The sequence below is a fragment of the Gallus gallus genome, chromosome 3 (genome assembly GCF_016699485.2).
Source record: "Gallus gallus isolate bGalGal1 chromosome 3, bGalGal1.mat.broiler.GRCg7b, whole genome shotgun sequence".
NCBI classification, from domain to species: domain Eukaryota; kingdom Metazoa; phylum Chordata; class Aves; order Galliformes; family Phasianidae; genus Gallus; species Gallus gallus.
Genome location: NC_052534.1, coordinates 71111711 through 71132323, shown reverse-complemented (window position 1 = coordinate 71132323; position 20613 = coordinate 71111711). Strand labels below are relative to the sequence as shown.

The 20613-nt window shown below is 43.3% G+C and overlaps 2 protein-coding genes across 17 annotated transcripts in view; one reads left to right on the top strand and one right to left on the bottom strand.

Annotated features, from left to right (window-relative positions):
* The window catches only part of USP45 (ubiquitin specific peptidase 45), a 54380-nt gene extending 37836 nt beyond the window's left edge, over positions 1-16544 (bottom strand). Inside the window, exons 1-6 of one of the 16 annotated variants that reach the window (XM_046938884.1) lie at positions 14390-14472; positions 8773-8928; positions 6450-6559; positions 5227-5411; positions 3533-3636; positions 2671-2771 (exon numbers count right to left, since the gene is read on the bottom strand). In XM_046938884.1, coding sequence (XP_046794840.1) covers positions 2671-2771; positions 3533-3636; positions 5227-5411; positions 6450-6549 — 490 coding nt within the window. In that variant the 5' untranslated portion in view covers positions 6550-6559; positions 8773-8928; positions 14390-14472. Of the gene's footprint in view, positions 1-2670; positions 2772-3532; positions 3637-5226; positions 5412-5636; positions 6560-8772; positions 8929-10842; positions 12765-13539; positions 13666-13891; positions 14473-15510; positions 15894-16344 lie in introns of those variants that run through there. The other 15 variants (XM_040697162.2, XM_046938885.1, XM_046938886.1 and 12 more) reach the window with 15 other exon arrangements.
* LOC421792 (uncharacterized) lies at positions 15858-18766 on the top strand. The gene is made up of 4 exons (NM_001006411.2): positions 15858-15986; positions 16153-16323; positions 16924-17083; positions 18374-18766. The coding sequence occupies exons 1-4, from the start codon at positions 15896-15898 to the stop codon at positions 18435-18437; spliced, it is 486 nt and encodes a 161-aa protein (NP_001006411.1). The 5' UTR covers positions 15858-15895; the 3' UTR covers positions 18438-18766.
* Positions 18767-20613: the final 1847 nt, after the last annotated feature.

Genomic DNA, 20613 nt, shown 5'->3' with positions numbered 1-20613 from the left:
ACAAAATAAAAGGTAAGTCATGAATGGTAGAGTTAATTTTCACTGTTGTATGTTGTGTCCATTGTTTTCTGAACAGCACAAATTATGCTTTGATTTCTGATTCTATTAAAATACATATTTGAATGTATCCTAGCTTTAAAAAAAAAAACAACTCTTAAGCTACATTTCTCTAGTGCAAGCACTTAGCACTTCAGTGTAACTACCTGATGTAAAAGAATGCTGTTGAATTTATGGAAGTGAAACTAGAACATCGATCTGCTAGAAAATTTCTGCTTACACACCTATTACTTATTCATCCATGCATCAATGTTTCCTAGCATCTTCCAGTAGATAGCTGGGACCAAAGCAACCAACTACGCCAATCAAACAGCTTCTTCCTCTTTTGGCTTCTGAGGAAGCCCAGCAAAGTACCTTTGGGCCAATACTACCGGAGCTCAAACTGAACAGCTTGGCACAGCCACTTCCTGACTGAGGGCTGCAAACGTCCCAGCTCAGAGCACATATTTTCCTGTTTCTGCATCAGATTACTGCAGGTGTGCCTCAGTCCCTGTCTGGAACAGTGCAGGCAACATGACTGCCCTCCGGGAGTCATCCCCACACATGGAGCAGTCTCTTGCTGCAGGAGTGTGCAGTGGGACACACTGGGGAACTGACCCTGGCCAGAACAAAGCCAGCAGAAATCCTGCCCCTCACAGCTTTCTGCACCAATTCCCTGTGCCGCCTTAGGCTTGGGCCAGTGAAGGAGACTGGGAAAGGAGTAGGAACAAGCAGTGGGACCTTGCTTCAGAGGCAGCACCGACACAAAAACCTCACAGGCATGGTGTGAGGCACTGAGAATGCAGACTCATGAACTGCACTACATCGCTCACTGCCTTGTGCTCACAGTAAAAGCCAGCCTGACCACACCAGTCATACTAAGTACTAGAGCTACAGGGCAGTCACTGCCACAGCCCCTTGTGTTTCAAGGCATTACAGCAAGCAAGGAGGACTCCGTACAATCCTGTCACAACGTATGTAACCAAAGACTGAAGCTAGACAATGGATAGCTTTTAATTTCAATCCCTGATTCAGGAAACTGGAAAAAAAATGGCTTAAATCAAACAGAAAAAAAAAATGGAAAAAAAAAATCTATTCCTTTAACAGATTCCTTTAAATCTATTTCCTTTAAATCTATTCCTTCCTCTTGCATCCGGCAGATATTTAACTGAAATACATGTTTCTACAAAACAGAGTATCAAAATGAAACACAAATACACATAGAGAGGAAATACATTCTGCCCTGCTCTACTAAAAATCCCCTGATTGTTAAGACAACCCTGGTTTTTCTGAACTAGTTTGGAATTGTGTTTGCTTAATTTAAGACATTTCACAGAAAAGTAATTTTCTAAGCCCCCAACTTGGAAAGCTTTAGATGTCTTCAAGTTTCATAAATTAATATTCCAAAACACGAAGCACAAAGAATCCTATATCACTTCCAAAAGTCTTACCCTAAGCTAGAATGGAATTGTTTCCATTAAATTAACCGAAACAAACACTCCATTTTAATCTGCAAGAAAGCTGCAATGCCAATTTATGTCCACATGAAAGCTTGAAACTTCGTAGCTACGAATGAAATTGAAATCACACACTGCATTTTCATCATTCCAGGCAAAATGATGCAAAAAGGAACAATCCATAAATTTATTACAAATAAATTGCTCAATGTAGAACTTGTGACCAGATAAAATAGAAAATATGAATTTCTGACTGACACCTAGATTTTTTACCCCCTCAAGAATTACCTATCACCTATTAGAACTAGCAGGATTTGAGCACATGCAGCTAGAAGAATATAGTCCAATCCAGTAAGGCACTCTTTTCCAATCTTACTTCCAACCAGTTGACTGCCAATCTCTGCTAAAATCTGCAGCCAACTGTTTCATAGGCTTAGTTAATCTTGAAGACAACCTGGAATCTGATGTCTCTCATAAGTCAAAAGCCAGAAATGCTCCAGTGTGTGTTACAGTAGGGATGAATAATGGGGATTATCACGAGCAGAGTTGAGGGCCACACATACAAAGTTCTATCTACAACCATATATATTGATAAATATAGAAAGCTCCTAAAGAAAACAATCTAACATAATTTTCTATTAACAGAAGTAAGCATTATATCACAATCCAACTACATCAAAGAACAGAAAGCATTACACTCAACAACAGAGTACTGTAAGACCCCCTTACACAAATTTAATTTACTACAGAAGACAAATCAGAATCAGAAAAAAAAATTGAGATGTTACACATCCACACTATTAAAACTCAATTCATTAATTCCTCCACGTAGCTTTTGTGCATTAATTCATATGGCAGTTTACTTAAGGTATAATAATTTCTCTACAACAAACTGGTACTTCCTCATTAAAGATAAAGCTTGGGAAAACCATCCTACAGTGCCCAAAATACTTGAAAAAATTAACCGTGCTAGATAAAAGAAATTCAATTGTTTATAAAAACCATTATGATAAGCATTACTTGCCCAAATAGTTGTGCAGTTAAAAACTGTATTATACTCTCATACTCATACATACATTTTGAATTAAATGTTTAATATGATTCAAAATTTGAAATATTCATTTTTAGAGACAGTACATTACAGATGTCCATGATGAAGTTATTTGTGTACACTTACTTGGTTCAGCTCTGGAACCATGCTTCTGAAGGAAGTCAACTATCTGAGCCAAAGCCTTTTTGTTGCAATGTGTTGACAGCTCTTCATCACATTCATAACACCTAAACAGAAGAGGAAATGCACTGGAATTCAGGATATCTGTATTCACCTCCAAGTTTTAACTGACCTTTAAAAACATCTTACACAAATTACTTAAGCTCTAAGTCTCAAATCTTCATGCTAAAAAGAGGAGTAAAATTAAATCCCTTCATCCCATACATGCTCTTCTTTAGATCAGCCCTAATTCTCTTCAAAATTATCAGATTTAATTAATGTCAGTTAAAAGCCCTGCAAGTAGCTGGATAGAAACGAGGGGGAAACGCAAACTCCCAAAATCAATCAACTCTCTACACAACACAATGGACTCACAAACTGCTATGCCAGTATGCTGTAATCTTCTTCCGTGGCAATGAAGTACAGTGCCCACTGCAATAATCATAGCTCAGCCCAACTCAATGGACGTTTTGTCTACTTAAAAACAACTGACATACAAGAAAAAGGTGGATGATGTGACCAAATATCACCTGTCAGGAAGAAACCTTTGTTTGGACAAAGAAGAAGACAAAAAGAAAAAATAGTTCTCATGGGACAGGCAGGAAGGAAGCTTACCAAAAATGCTTTTTATTTTACTTGATTTGTGACCTCTCTACATACCTGAGAACAAACCAATTTTCTGTACAGAAAACCCACCTCTTTACTCTTCAATGATCTACATAAACAGCTTATTCTATCTTCCAGAAGTATTATTTATAATGAAAAGACTTTTAGTTAGGAGTAACCCTTATACACAAGCATAAATGAACACCTTCCTACTCATTCTTACCAAATGATCCATGTACTGAGACTGATAACAATGCAATGAGGTTCCGTGCGTGCTGTTTGGAAGTGTTTTAGAGAATGCTGTCCTTCTGAGTTCTTACTACATCCCTAAAAATGAAAACATTAATACAGTGAGAACAAAAGAGAAGTGAGAAAAGAGTATATTAGTTGTTAAATAAACTATAAAGACTTTACTTTTCAAAACCAAGAGAAAGCTATAATGCCTAAAAATATTCATTCTCAACAACTGAGAGGGTTTAACATTCAAAATAATCCAGTATGACAAAGACATCAATTAACATTTTTGCAAAAAAGAAAAAAAAAAAAAGCATATTTTCTTTTTTCTAATACAAGAAAACTCATTACAACACAAAAATAGTATCTCATATTTTCTACTTAGGAAAATTATTAAACTTGTTTTGAATTAAGAGAAAGAACTCCTATCTTCTGAATGAGTATTGTCAATATAAAGCCAATTATGCCACTTACAAAGGTTTAGGGAAAAAAAAAAAAAGAGTGAACAACTGTGTAGCTCATTTGGTTCATGGAGTATCAAGGTAACCTTCACTGCTCAACATTGCTCATGCATTCCAAACAGCAAATGCAAAAGGCATATAAATTGTTGTGTTGTTGTTGGGTTTTTTTTTTCCACTAAAAAGCTACTCAGAATAAAACAATTATGTGCAGCAAATTCAAGAGAAAGCATCTGCAGTTTTTTAAGTACCTACAGACTGGAACGTAAGGAGGAATACTGGTCTCTGAATAAGATATGAATTTTAGAAGCCATTGACTGCATAAACATGAAAAAGCACATTGATTTAACTCCTTTAAAAGATCCCCTTAGCTACAAATTTTCAGAGATAATCTACAATTCCTCCTCAGATCTACTTAACTATCTTCCAAAGCCTAGTAATAGCATGCTTCTTTGCAAAATTAAATCTGTTCAGATAAACCTGGTAGAAGCTGGCATTTGTCCTTATTATACAGAAAGATCTGTAGATTGTTTAACAAACTTGTGGAATGCTCTTTCTAGGCAACTATCTGCTGAACTAAGCATGACGTTGCTTGTAAACTCCATTCTTCGGGATCAGCCTTTACTTCAGTCACAGGTCAGAAACCTACACAAGATCTTGGGGCCAGGACCTTCCATTTCAAGTTCTCAGGCCACAATGTGACATTGTAACTGATCCAAACTATTAGCTACTTATAACACAAAGCAGCATTCTCACTTCTGCTCAGCTCCTTCTCCTTGGGTTCAAATCTAGCAATTGAGTGCCTGTAGTATGAACTGTTTCAGCAATTTGCCAGTTCACTTCTTCATTCATTTGTATCTGCAGTATCTTCTGCCAGATGAGCCAGCCCAACTGATACATTTTGCGATTGTACAGTTCCTGGAGCTAATTTTCCATATGTGGCAAAAGCATGCAGATGAAGTACAGAGAAGAGGTGAAACTACCACCTGTAATGCAGAATTGCACCTAAATAAAGCTACCCCAAAACACTGTCAAAAAACAGCAAAGAACACAAGGCCATATCCCATTCTATTAAGGAAGCTGAAGCATGGATTCCCGCAACTAAGCACTTCAGTAACACTGTTTCACTGAAAGTAACCAGATGCCATGCCAACAGGATCTATATCTGTAATGTCCTTTAGGAAATCAGGACCTGTTCACCCCTGCGTTCAGAACACGTGCTTACCTGAGAGCCACACTTGAGACACAGCCATATGTCTGAAGGTGCCACAGGCTCACCATCACTCATCCGCCTTTCCTTCAGACACTCTGAACATATTGACCAAATGCTCTGAGCTACTGCTCTCTTCACATGATGTACATCCACTGCTTGGCTCACATGCTGGCAGGTTAAGCCTAAAGAAAATGACACTTTGAGCAATTGAAAATAACAGTTAGGAAGGAGATCATATGTACGTTAAAGGAGTACAATCTTTAACAATTCAGCATCAGTAAAGATTCCCACACTGTAATCACATGCAATTATTTTGGCCCAGGTGCAGGACTCTCCACTTGCTTTTGTTGAATTCCATGAAATTTCTGTCAGCTCATTTCTCCAGCAGGTCTAAGACTCAATCATCTCAATAGATGACCTACCCTCCATTATATCAACTCTTCTCCCCAGTTTGCTGTCAAGACATTGATGAAGATGACAAGAGTGCAGCCTCACAAGAACATCACGCAACTCTCTCAGCACCTTCAGATGCATTCCACCTGATCCCATGAACTCATGTATGTCCAGTTTGTTTAACAGCTCTCAAATGTCTTTTATTCCAGATAATACTTCAATCCAGAGCTGCCACTAGGCTCAAGGAGCAGGGAAGACTGAGTGCAGACGTTACACATGAAGATAGGCAAAGAAAGGGTTAAGTTCCTCGGCTTTTTCCCATGTCCCTTGTCCCTAGGTCCCCTGCACCCTCAAGCTGCACATTCACACTCACCTTAGCCTTCCTTTTGATGTCACAATATCGAAAGAAGGCCCTCTCAACCATCACTTCCTGCATCAGATTCAACTCTAACCAAGGTAGGCTTACCCTATCCCATCCCTACACAATCAAAGCCCCTCAGATTGCAATTCAAACCTGCTTCTACTCTCTGTGTGCTTCCTCTTTGCCTCCCAGCTCAGTCAGAAGCTCCCTGCTCAGCCACACATCCCCCTGCCATGCATCTGATCTTCCATGCACAGGAAAAGACTGTCCCTGTGTTCTGAAATGGTTGTCATGGAAGACCAACCCTTCAGGACAGTCATGCAGTGTAACAACCATAAAGTAAAGACTTGATTGAAGGTGCACTGTTGTGAATTCAAACAATACAAGTGCTTCCTGGTACCAATGAGTTGTGGTTTTCATCAGTCAACATGGAAATTGTTAGCCCTCAACCTTAGGGCAAAACATCACTTAATGTATTTACCTGCAATATCGTCCGAAGAGTCTTCATCCTGTGGCCTGTTAGGCCTTTTGCTTCTCTTCGTTTTCTCAGGGTTAGCTCTTGATGGATCTTTCACCCGCATCTGTTACTTACTGGGAAGGATAAAAAGGGATTACTTATTGTTTAAACTCTATAAGCATGCGAGCACATCATATATTCAAACCTCAGAAACATAGTTTTAGACTTTGACTAATGTCACCTGTTTTGTAATAAAAAAATACGAATATGTCAGGAATGAACCCTAAGGAATGCTGCAAGATCAGTTATATTACACAATGTTATAAATTGCATATCTGTAGCTGCAGGGGACGTGCGCTTCCAGGCAGCAATGTTAAATATCTGAGATACTGAGATTTATTTATTTTTGCCATTTTAAACTACTGCAGAGTCCCAGCCACATCTTATCAGAAAAGCTTCCTTCCTTAACACATCTCTTCCATAACACATTTCCTGTAAGAAAGGCTTCTGTCATCATTTATCTGTGCATGTTCCTGAAAACATTTTGAGCAATTTCAAATGGTTTAATAAAAGACAAATGTCTTCCAATTCTTATGAAACTGTCATCAACTGTAAGTGTGGACCAACTGCCATGTGAGCTGACTCCCTTGTTAAACATCAGGGAATCCACACAGATGAACACTCTCATAGGAAATTAATAACAGAGTCCTAAGAGATAAAGAACTGAATGATAAATATTTTACACTAAACTTTAAAAACTAATAAATTTATTGGAGATTTCAGTGCATTGGCTACTTGATCAAAATCCAAATCTTTATTCACTGAATCAGTACAGCAGTGCATCACACAGCTTCTGTGGTTTCATTTGTAAGATGTCTTTCAACAATGTGCTTCATAAAAACAAATAAGTTTATGTTGTGAGATACAAAAGCATATCCATGGGAAACAGTCAAATACTCAAACACAGCAAATCTGTGAGCCATTCTGCTTGGAAAAGAAATGACATCTTGCTGTGGTATCACATACATGTTAATAAAGTCACCTGGCCCACCAGTACCAAACATTTTTTAGCTGTGCTACCACACTGACGTGTAATAAACCTGTGCAACAGTTTACACTTCGGGATAGCAAAAGATATATTCTCATTATAGATCAAGTAGATACGTTTGCCAGTGCCTATCTAAGCTTTTAAATCTTCTCTGTACTTCTGCAAGACTGAAAGCCACTGGAACACACCACTGTTAGAACGCAAGCAGCCCTCATTGGGGTGAAGCAGGCAATGTATGCCTTAGAGCTACTGCTTCAGACTTCCTACAAACCTGGACAGACACTTCTGCATGTAACACTACTGGCAGGTTCCTGCAGAAACATCTCACTATCAACTACAGACGTATTTTGGAAGAATTGGGATTCTGTGGAGTAAGAATAACCCGTTCTCTGCTTCCTTGCACAGGTAACTTCACATCTCTTCAACCTTTTAAAACACACTTTCTTTTTCTTTTTTTTCTTGTATAGGTCATAATACATAATGGCGATTAGTTTATGCCATCAAGACCTTAAATTATAGATTTCTAAATTTTCTGTACCTAACAATACAAAGCTTCAAATGCTTAGCCATTCAAGTAAGCAGTGCTACTAAATGCACGTTGCTGACTTGGCGGGTTTGCAGTTTGTGCTCACGCAGTAAGGAATTAGTCTGACTAGTATCAGCTCTTGACTACTTACCTTTGAGAAAATTTAAAATCCCTGATATACATCTACACATATATCACAGAACAGAGAAAGGTGTTTTAAAACCAAGCAACTTCAAGTGTGCATTTCTACCTTGTCATCGCCTACACATTCAAGGAACGTCTGGACGTTGTGTTGAGGGACATGGTTTAGTGAGAACCATTGCTGATGGGTGAATGGCTGGACTGGGCGATTCTGCAGGTGTTTTCCAACCTTGGTGATTCTATCATTCCATAATATTCAAACAAGCTTCACGTGAAACTGCACACCATCACTTGTTGCACTGTGGCTTAACCAAGCACAAGGTTCATTGTGATGCTCATCAGACAGTAAGAATGATAGAGCTGCTGCCAGAAAACTGATGATTTTACACTACACTATGTAAAGAGTCAATAGTGAAGACAACAGAACGTCCTCCCTAAAGGAACACAATTGAGTTTAGGTTATTCAACATTGATGTAATGATCCACTGCTTCGTTTCAGCATGAGAATTTCTTTTAACCGTTTGGACTGATTACCTCAGACTGCCCAAACCACAGATTTCACTCAAATGACGGTCATGCTCACACTGGTCCACTTCAACCCCAGATATCTTCATGAAAGAACAGTTATGCACCTGACTAGCTGAAATGCAAGCACGTCTCTTCCACCTCTGAACCCTTGTGGCCAACATGGCAGAGGACACCATATGGAGCAGGACAGGAGCAGCCCAGTGCCAGAACCCGCTCTCAGCAGGTCTTCCGGGACATGTGGGGAAGGAAGAGCATCAAACCTAGAATAATTGGAAAGGAGGCACTTCTAACAGAATATAATCAATGCAGCATCAGAAACGAATGCTGACATAATACCCAAGCACTGACAATGCACATTTTGGCAATCCACCAACCAACCTCGAGACTCTTCTGCCTTCATTGAGTAAGAGCAGGCAGAACAAAAGGGAACAAGATTAGTCAGTTCTCACAAGCACACACAGAGAGGCATCCATCAGGCAATGTTTACTGACTCTGGAGCTCTTGGAAAAGCCACAGAATATCAGGACTTGGCCACACAGGGCTTGCGTCTGATTTCTGAAAAGCACAGGAGTGGGACGAAGAGGTAAGAAAAGGGAGCCATGCAGCAAGTGTCTGACATGCAAGCAGCACAGGACGTACACAGCACTGCCTGACCTCTTCCAGCACATCTGGGGACTAAAGACATTACAAGAAAAAAACTGAATGTAACAATTTAAATCACTACCAACAACTTCAGACCAAAGCGATTATGCAAGGATCTGATTATTATATTTAGTTGAGAGATAAAAGAATTGTAAGGTGCTTCAGAAATTATTCCTCAGAAATGTTTCCGTGTATGTGAAACAAAAGACAGATAATTAATAGGAGTGAAAACCTTGAACAAAAACAGAACCCCTAAAAAAAAACGTAAAATAGAGCTTAGAAGAAAGCAAGAAAGAAACTGTCTATGTTTCTCTTGATCACAGGCACAATCTATTCAAGACAGGCAGGTAGAGGGGAAGTAAACACAAAATGAACTAGATACACCAAGGATTAAAATCTTGGCAATATCCACATGATTTGTCTCTTTCCAACCCAGCCTCCGTACATAGAAATAATTCAGTTTCATGGGAAAATAAAAAATAAATACAGAAAGAGTCAAATCTCTTCCATTTAAATAATCCTTCCATACAAACCTAGGAACAAGTTCTTGCCAAACTTGTTCAGACTCTTTGAGCTCAGCATACAAGAGTTTGAAGTGTAATCATCATTGCTTGCTATTCTTGGTTTACTTTTTACTTTTAAAATGACTCGTAATGGCAGTCTGCCTACTGATGAAGATCAAAAGCTTCTCTCTCTAACTGCTAATTTCCACCTTTCTAGAAAGATCAAAACACTTCAAAAGCAGCAGAACAAACTGCCTGCCTAATTTTAAAAGCTTCAGATTTGATAAAGTGCCAACAAGTAACAGAAGGTAACAGTGCTACATTTGTTGACTTAAACTCAGGTATGCCTAGATTATTTTTAATGTAAGGTATGCCTGAAATAGTCTATATTTAACATAGCCCTTTCAATGAAGTATATATTTAGGAACTTCAAAGAGTTGGATATAATTCCTAAAATAAAATTTATTTTTTAAACGTTATGTTTTACTGAAACTCAGTAGAGCTAGGAGCAATAGAGGCTATCAGGCTAGTGTTTCACCTCTCTTTTGGGAAAAAATAAACAAACAAGTCACTCCTCTCCACAAGATCTTTATGTAACAGAGGTGGAGATACAAACTTCATTGTTGATATTCCTTAAAACTTACTCCCATCTTACCTTGCACACCATACTTAGCAGCAACTCCTCCCACAACTCCTGTAACTCACTCGTTGCATTCGTAGTGTGTTTTGTTATGCTGTACCTTCACTATGGCATTTGTAAGAAACCGAAGCACGCCAGCAAGTCAGCAATAGCCTGCCACACTGCCGGCTCCCATACCGATGTTCCATTCCATCTGTCAAGATCCACGTCTTTTCCCACCTTACAATTAGTGTGCCAGCTCCTCCAGGCAAGTGCTGTATTTATGTGTTCTTATCTGTATAACGCCTATCACAACATTTCTCCTATTTCATGATTACCTGGGAGAATAACACTTGCATTACTGGAATGCAAACGGTAAGATAAAAATGACTTAATAACCATCAGCTTACCTAAGATAACCAAGAGTCTCCAGATGGTTTCCAGGTACGATTTTGGATATGGAAAAGGCTCTCCCAGAAGAACTGGCCATTAACTGTGAAACCAGTACAGTGAACTACCGCAACAGTGAGCACCTGAATTCAGATGAGCTGGTACAAACGTGTTTACCTCAATTCATCTCACGTATCCTAAATGCCAACTGCTTCACCATTTGTATTCAAACTTACCAATTAAAATTATATCATTTCATGTTGCTAACACAAAAAAGCACCGTATCAGACTGGAAAGGCACTAAATATAGTGTTCCCAAAAACAGCAGAGGGCTTTCGTGACTCTCAACAGCATTGCACAGTTGCCAGCAGCAGCCTATCACCAAAGCACACGGCCGCTGATCAGGAAAGATGTGCAGATTAAGCCAAAAGGTCAAGCTGCTCTGTAGCACATTTGCAATGGCACTTTACAAGCTTCCTTGTAACTGTAAAATGACTGACTTGTCCAGGACAGTAATTCCACATTCCCTGCGAGCAGATTTGCGACATGTTTTGATGCAAGCTACAAGTTGATCTATTTTGGATGTCTGTTCAGAGCATTACCTGTGGCATTTTGGCTCACTCACTGCTAGATCAAATGTCACCCAATCGCAGCGAGAACCGCATCCATCACGGTCAGCAACTGGGCAGTGCCATCAATCAGCCGCCAGGACGCCGTGCGTTCTGACAGCCACCAAAACCTTCGCAGCAAACGAGCCCTCGCTGCCTGCTGGAGCAGTAATAGGACCAGAACTGCTGACTGGTAGTGGCAGCAACACTTCTTCCCCTGGAAAACGTCATCTGAAATTCTCAAAGTGTCATCTCCCAGATTCCTAGCCCAAAGGCACATCACACATCCTACACCATCACTGGAGCTCAAATGCCAGTCCTGACACCAGATTGCAGTCCTCACAGAGTGAGACACAGATGTACTTTTTGCACATCAGATAGACAGAGCCTTCTGACCACTGGATACAACTTCCCAAGAGAGAGTGAAAATCCCATAGCATTTCTTATTTTTACTGATCTTTTCTAATCAGCTGTCCATGCCAAACATAGTCTGTCAATGTTCATGTCTGCCTCCTACACAATACTCCACATATGCGTCACTGAAACCTAACTGCCACAAACAAAAAACCTGCTTCTAATGATGGAGAGAAATGAGATGTGCTCTGGAACAGGAACAGAAAGAGCCCAAAACTGGGTTTATGACTCAAGTAAATAAAGGGACTGAGTGGGTAAAAGGAACAGTTCTTTGATGACATATGTTTGCTAGCACTTTATACCAAAAGTTTTGCTAGTGTGTGACAGAAAAAAAAAATTCAGGGATTCCTGCCAATATCCAGCCTCATAATGAACACACCAAGAGGGAAAAGCATCTGGGCTGACACGTTCAGGGCCTAACATGGATTTTCCTACAGATCCATGAATAGTACTGAGAAATAAAAGTACATAAATATCATAGCAAGAGCCACAGCTTCTAAGTCATTATGCTGGCCTGCCAGAGAGAACTTCCCCTGTGAAGCAACAGTGTGCTGGCAGCACTGACAGCCCCAGCAGCCACGTGGTGTGAGCAGCAACATGAGCAGTGCCGTCTCACAAACACATGAGGAGTAACAGCCGAAACAGCCCGAGGACCAGCAGGGAGCTCACGGCATCATGGCACAGCCGTGAGACAAAAGGCACAAAAAGTGGTTCACGATGTCATAAAGAAGAAATGAAGGGCAATACCAATAAAGGGTGAAGTGAGATGAAACGCCTGTGGAGTCCTAAAAAAATTTAAAGAGTAATTTTTTTAGAAGTCACATCATAGAAAGGAATCGTGGCTGTAGTACACTGCCTGAGAGAGCAGACTTAAGCCCACGCTGCAAGCTGAGAGGCCTTGGTGTCACGGAGCCGTGCAGCCTCCTCACCTAAAGGGCTGAGCTGGAACAGGTCCCACAGAGATGAAGACCACGCAAAGCTTTCCATCTACTTTGGAAGTTGTGGGAGTGAGCTAATTGACGTGGTAGAACAGACAGCATAAAGGGCTACGAAGAACTAGTCTGAGCTCTTTGAAAGTCAAAGTCTCACTGCGTAGAGCAAAGCATTTCACTCTACTTCCCTCCTACATACAAATTGCCCCAGTTTGTTTTGCTAACACACCTGAAGTAGAACGACTTGTCCTTGATGTACCACGGCAGAACCGTGAGATGCCAGCTGCATTCCTGCGAATCAGGCAGAAACAAAACTACAGAGCGCACGTTCTTCAATATTTCATGAAGAAATCTGACAAAGCATTTACAACAGTAGTATGCTGCAGAGCAGTTTTACAAGGCATGCTCTGCACCAGGCTGGTGTGTGTGCGTGCCACTACTGCACTTCCATTTAAAATGCTAGAAAATGGGGACGGAGAAATGTTTAAGCCTGAGTCTTCATGTACTAAAGGTCTGCCTAACAGAATTCACTTGCACCTACAGACAACATGCCACAGTACACCTGAAGTGAATGCCATCCGCTCCTACTTTGCTCACGTTTATGCTCGTGCTCCTGTGCTTAATATGCAGCCACACACACATCCTGTTCGAGTGGCAACACTCCCGCAGCAAGAACAGGGTGATGTCCTGAAGTAAAGCCTACAGACAACAAAGGACTGAAGTTCTGCGAACATCCACGCATCAAAAAAATCGAAATACGAACCCAAATATGCTCCACAGAGCCGCTGCTACGAGTCTGCAGCCCCACAACCTCGACGAATGAAGAGCACGGCCAGGCTGCCGCCCGGCCCCGAACACCCACCGCCCCGTGCCTCGGCCCAGGCGGCCCGGCCCGGCTCGGGGCGGTACGCACCGGCGGCTCCCGGCCACCCCCGGGCCGGCATATGCCGCGCTGTCAGTGCCGCGCACAGCCCGCCTGACGGCATCGCGATACGCGACCGCAGCGCTGTGTCACAGCCGCGTTTGCGGAGCACGCCCGCTCACTCGCCTAATGCGAAGTGACCGCAGCTTATGCTTAAGCCCAACCAACTGCGCGGCGGCTGGTTCCCTCTCACCGAGCAGGCATCTCGCCGAGGAGCTCGCCGCAGGTCGGCAGGACGGCCCGATGCTGCTATTTTCACCTCGCTGCACGCTCAGCGCGTTCGGGCCGCTGACGGCTGGCGGACACCAGCAGCTGGCAGCTGGCGAGGCACCACGAGCCCACACCAGCCGCGCTCCGTCGCCACATGAGAGCGGCGCCGGGCAGCGCAGCCCGGAACCCCGGGAGCGGGGATCTCCGCCCGGCCGCCCTCGGCACGGCCCCGCGGCGCAGACCCGACGCCCCGACCCCCGGGCCGCGATTTTCCCACCCCGGGCCGCGTTCCTCCCCCCAGGCCGCGGTCTCGGCGCCGGCCGCCGCCATGGCGGAGCGGATCGGTCCCGGCCGGCCCTGGTCCGCACCCGCGGCCGCGCCGTGGCCCCGCGCCACCCGCTCGGCAGGAAGAGCCACTCGCGGGCACGGCCCTCCTGAACTCGGCCGGCGGCCTCCCCGCCACCCCGCGGCCCGCACTCACCGAGCGGCGGGCGCGCAGGCACGACAACGGCAGGAAGCGGCGGAGGAAGCTGGGCCGCAGCCACGGCCCCGCCGCTCCGCTCCGCTCCGCCCGGCGCGGCCCGCCCCCGGGCCCGGCCCGGCCGCCTCCTGCGCCAGAGGGGCCGGGCCCGGCGCTGGGTGAGCGGGACAGGAGCCGGACTGGGGCGGGCAGCGTGCGGGGAATGGGGCTCTAGAGACACCGGGGGAAGGGGTGTGCTGTGCGGCTCTTCGAAAACAAGGACGGAGAACCTGCAGCGGCTGTGTTAGCACACAGGCTGAGGGGACGGTTAGAGAAGCACAGACTGAGTTCTGTGCAGTGAGGTCAGAAGGCTTTATGCCTATCCCAGGGTAAACAGGGGTAAGTTACAGCTGTGCGGTAGGAAGACTTGTCATAGACGTCACATAGTGAGGGAAAATGAAAAGCCAAGGGTGAGGAAGGATGAAACGTGAACAGCACCTGCCATCAGAGCCAGAGAGAAAAGTAAAGAGAAAGCAGAGAGGGAAAGCCAAGAGCACACAGTGAAGCAGGATTATGGTGCTAAGGAGTGTGGGAAGGTGGGTAAGTTTGGTGGGTGTGTGCTAATGGCAGCACCATGAAGGTGAGAGGACAATAAATACGCCACTTCTGAAGAAAAGATGGAAAAGAGTTATTAGAAATGGTGGTTCATGTACCACAGCACAGAGCATTGGGTGGGCTACTGCTGTTTCCTCTCCCATCCCTTCAGTAACCATGGGACTGTGCCTGCCTTGACCCGCTCTGACTTCAAACTGAGCCCTGCAAAAGCCAGCTTCTGGGTTGTTCCAGCTTCTGCACACAGGCCAGTGTGTTCTGTGTGTGTGTGTGTGTGTGATCCTGGGTCACATTAAAGCCATACAGACTAATTCATACAAATACAACCTGATGTGGATATGTGTTTCATGCGCAAACCGTTCTGATGCATCACCATTGTACCTACAGTTCAAACTGCAACACACTGAGAGAAAGTTGGGTCGCTATTATACAACAGGTGAAGTACACACTTAAAACAGGACTTGAAAGAGGAAACATTCCATCCCCCTGTATCCTGTTAAAAACGGAAAGCGCATAAAGCTTTAACTCACGTATAGCTATACTGCTCCAAAGAGACGTTTGTGAATGCCCGTCACAGGGCCATATGGGAGGCGGCAGAAGGGCGGCTGGGGAACCAGCTCTTGTGCCAGCTTCGATCTGTCACACTCTCCGGCTCTGAGAAACACTTTGTTCTCGTTTGGAGAAAGAAAACTCTCTTTAGCGAAGACTGTAGCCCTCAGAACACAGTCCTCTTTTAGGAAGGAGGAAGATCAGCACGCCTGCCTCTGAGGACGGGCACCACGCTACACGTACGAAGGCACGCGGAAGGAGAAGGGGTCCCTCATGCCTTCACTCCAAAGCGGTGGCCGCCGGCGGGGCGGGCCCCAGGGAGCGGGCAGGGCAGGGCGGGCCGGCGTCGCCGCCATCTTCGGGCGGATGGCGGCCTGCGGCTGGTGCCGGTGCCGGGCGGTGCTGGCTCTGCGGGCGGCGGGCAGCAGCCTCTGGGGGCGGCGGGGGGCGGCACCCGGTGAGGCAGGGCGCGGCACGCGGGGTCCGGGACCGGGGCGGCGGGGGCGGCTGGCCGGGCCCGGGGTCACCCGAGGTGCGGAGCCTGAGGGAGTGTTTCACGATTTGTTGCTGCCGGTAGCCGGGGGGAGCTCGGCGTGGGCTCACGGGCTGTGCTGCTCTTACAGAGCCGAGGGCTCTGCATGTCCCCTCCCCCAGCCTCTGCTCCGAGAGGGAGAGCAGCGTGTCCTACCAGGAGCTCAAGGACCTGAAGAAAGCCAACGTCCTCCACATCGATGTTCGAGAGAGGTGGGAGATTGAGAGAGATGGGAAAATCCCGGCATCTGTCAACATACCACGTAAGATACTCGCACTGTTACCTGGAAATGTTTGTTGGTGCAGTTCGGCTGGTGAGCACAGAACCCCGGGGTTTGGAAGAGACCTGGAGATCATCTAGTCCGACTCTCACTAAAGCAGGTTCCCTACAGTAGGTGGCACAGGGAGGAGGGTTCAGATGGGTCTTGATTTTCTCCAGAGAAGCAGGCTCCACAACTGCTCTGGGCAGCCTGCGCCAGTGCCCTGTCACCCTCACAGTTAGGAAGTTTTTCCTCATGTTTGTATGGAACTTCCTGTGTTATGGGCACCACTGAAAAGAGCCTGGTCCCATCTACTTGACTCCTGCCCTTAAGATATTTATAAGCATTGATATGATCGCTTCTCAGTCTTATCCAGGCTGAACGCTCCCAGGTCTCTCAGCCTTTCCTCATAAGGGAGGTGGTCCAGGCCTATAATCATCTTGTGGCCCTCCACTGGACTCTGTCTAGAAAATCCCCGTCCTTCTTGAGCAGGGGAGCCGAGATCTTCCCAGAGGAATTTGAAACATTAGAATGTATGTCTACTGGTGGACAGAGAGAGAATAAATGAGACTTTCTATATTGTTTTATTTTTGTATTTCCCAGTGAATGAGTTAGTGGAAGCTCTGCAGATGAATCCAGCAGACTTTAAGGAGCAGTACAATCAGAAGATGCCTGCCAAGTCAGACCACGTGGTTTTCTCCTGCTTTGCAGGAACAAGAAGTAGACAAGCACTCAGTTTTGCTGCGTCCCTGGGTTTCAGCAGGTAAGCATGAAATCATGCATAAGGATGAAGTTACTACAACCTCTCCCAGTAAGTAAAGTAGAAATCTCTCTCAGTTTCCAATGCATGTGAGTAATAATTTTGATGTGGGACATGAATGAAGAGATTAATCTTAGAGGTAGAGAACTGCCAAAAAGAAGTGCCTCCTCATGTCCCCACTGAACCTTGAAAGATGATGCTTGGTGTTACAGCAAACTGAGATGTCCTGTAAAACAACCCCCAGCAACTCTGCTTTTATGCTGAAGGTGATTCCATGTGCTGCAGGACCACATTGGTGTTGGAAGGACTTTCCACTTAGTCCTTGCTGAGATGCTGCTTGTACAGCATCATAAACACTAATCTTCACATGCAGGATGACTGGAAAGGTAGAATAGTTCTTATTTTGGTAGAAGTAAAATCTTAGATAGTTTATGATACCATATCCTTTGTGAAATTGCTGTTCCACCTCTACAGTTCACCACTGATAAAATATGGCTTTGCTTTCAGTAAAGCAGTGCCTTGTTTACAAAGTAGTGAAGGGACTGGTGAAAAAGACAAGATTGACAGAGTGAAAGAAAGGGTAGCATTTGGCTGGTAGAAATGTTAGGGTCTCGACAGAAGGCATCTCGCTGACTTGAAGGCTGCAGGTGAAACTTCAAGAATTGGTTGTTTGCCCATGTTTTTACTGAACAGCGATTCAAGAACTGGAGTATCCCTGCCAGTTATAGTCAAAAGTATGGAACCATGCTCTTGTTTTATGAATATTATATGCTCTTGCTCTTGTTTAAATAAGCGCAAAATAACCTTTACCACCTGTTTTTCACACTGCCTAACTGAAGGAGTCTATATTGGTTTGCATGGTGTTTCTTTTTTAATCAAGACTGTTTTTTCCCCAGGATTATGTCAGATCTATATAGGATGTATGTTTGCAAGAGACTAAAGACCTGTGTGCTTTTATTTCATGACATCTGAAGTATTAGGCACAATATCATGTAACATCCCACTACAGTGAGTTCATTGGCAAACTATTTCATTGATCCATCTGCTACTACTTGCTTGATGTTTGATCTCCAGCATTGCATTATTTGGAAGAAATGACTTACGGAATATACTGTTTGGATGCAGGCAGTGTCTGACTTCCCTCGTTTCTGGCTGGTTCATTGTATAACATACAAGTGTATTTAAGATGATTTCTTTACGCTTTTTTTTTCTGTGGCTTTTCTTCCCCATCTTTTCTTACGTACCTTGATAAAGGAGAGTCCTTTACGATATGTATCTTCTGCATACTTTCAGAGTTCAACACTATGCTGGTGGCTTTGAGGACTGGGCAAAACATGAAACTCCAGAGAAAAAATAAATGAAGATGACATCCTTCAGCTCCTGCCCCATCCTTAGGATGCTTTGTAGATTTTAGCATTCAGACTACCCACGTTCCACTTTCAGAATAAAAACCTTTCCCATTTCCTCATGTAAATGGGCATTTCATTAGCCATGCGTATTAACTGCTTTGTTTAAATTAAGGACTATGAAATGAACAGAAGATGTTAAATTTGTTCAGCCTTTAATTTGCACTACGTTATTTGCTGGAAGAAAGTGACAAGAATTCTAATGTTTTTGGCTTTTTGTATGATTTTTGTATGATTTGCTTTATGACTGTTTAAATAAATGGTGATAGTATGCATAAAATTATCCTTCCCAAATCACTGTGTTAAGTAGCTTGTTTAGAATAACCTCAGTTTAATGGAATTGGTGTAAGTGTCCTAAGCACAGGTTTATTCTTCTTCACGTACAGCTATATTTTTAAGTTTTTCCCTTGTTATCAGGAGTATACAATGGGAAACTGACTTGCTGTTCAAAATGTGTGATTCCTTATTTTAGAAGTATATCCATTTATATACACTGGTCTGCTTCTGAGCATAAAGTGCAATAACATTCCGTCAGCTTGTTCTTTTCCCTTAGCAGCTCAGTATCAAGTGAGAACTTGCCTATATTTACTTGAAGTTGTTATAATGGAGGTATAATCATCTTAGGCTGGAAAATCTGAGGTGCCTAAGGAAGCTACCTAACTCCCTGCTTTCTGCTCTGTATATTAATTTGTATATCTGAAATGTCAAAAAAGAAACCAAACAAACCCATCCCATTCCCACCTGTAAACTTGCATGCATAGTCATAATTCTAAGGATTGGGGTTTTTTGTTTGTCTATTTTAATGCTGTTAGCAGTTTAAGGGAACTGGCAAAGCTACTCTGGCCCCTAGAAAGCTACAGAAGCCCATGATTGTGAGATGTCTGGAAAAAGGGAGTAAAATTTCTGGTTCTGCTCTGAGAATTAGCAACGAATTGTCACACCTCTGTGGCAGGTATGTGTATAAATGGGGATAAATTACATTTGTTCACGTAGCATCATCTGTTTACAAATTTCCTCTGTATGACTCTGAATAGCCTGCTGAAGCTGTTGGTAATATAGAGTTACAGGGATTCATTAATGCACATTCATACATACGTAAGACTTGAATGTAGTTCTACACCAGAACTCCACCTGTGTTAAGAGGCCCCTTCCATTACCTAAACTCTAACTCAGCTTTCCCAAAACACTATTTTGCCACCTGCAGTTTATGCCGTTTCCCTAGAAGGGAATTTGTTGAGGACAAATTTGGGTGTCTTCCGTCCACCCAGCTTTTCATGTGCCTGTTAAGAGAGTATCAGTTCCAGCTGGCATCCTCAAATGATTCTGAGAATCTTTGACTCTTCAATATACCACTGGACATCCCACACATGGTAAAACCTTCAAATTTTGTTTGGGGACCAAACCAATCATAACAAGATATCCTATATTCTCTGGGTTTAGAAAACTAAATTCTATTAAGAAATTAAATTTTGGAAGAAAGAAGCTAAAAGAAACACAAACCTCTAAGTGAGTGCAGAATTGTTACCAATTGGAAAAAACAAAAAAAGCACATTCTTTGGCACAGACTAGTTGGCATTTTAGCAGCTGCACAGTGGAGTAGTTAAATGGGTGTAGATTGAGTCAAAGACTCAGCCTAGGCTATGGAGTCCTTCAGTACATTGTTATTTCACTACGTGGCAGGCAGGGATAGAGCACAAACAGCAGAAGCATTCTGCTCCCGAAGAAAGCCTCTCTCAGAATCCAGCCTTGTTGGATGATGATGAGAAACTGAGTAGGAGGTTTGTAGAATTAATTAACGTAGTGCATTAAGAAATCCTAACATAACTTTCCTGATGCTTAGTAGTGGATTTTATTTCAACTGTTGAACGCCTTTTAAAGGCAATTTAAAACAATGGAAACATACAACTAAGATACTGAAATAGATTTACCAACCTTTTTTTCTGTCGTCTAATAGTTTTCAAGCTGTCTAAACAGCTTTTATAATTCTCATCACTGAATTCAGATCCTTTGACCTCACTCTATTGCCTTTCACTGCTTACACTGGAATCAGAGATGGTAACACCATTGTCATTGTGACAGTAATTACTTCAGATGCCTCTAGTTATCAAGAAGTGCCCAATATTTTAG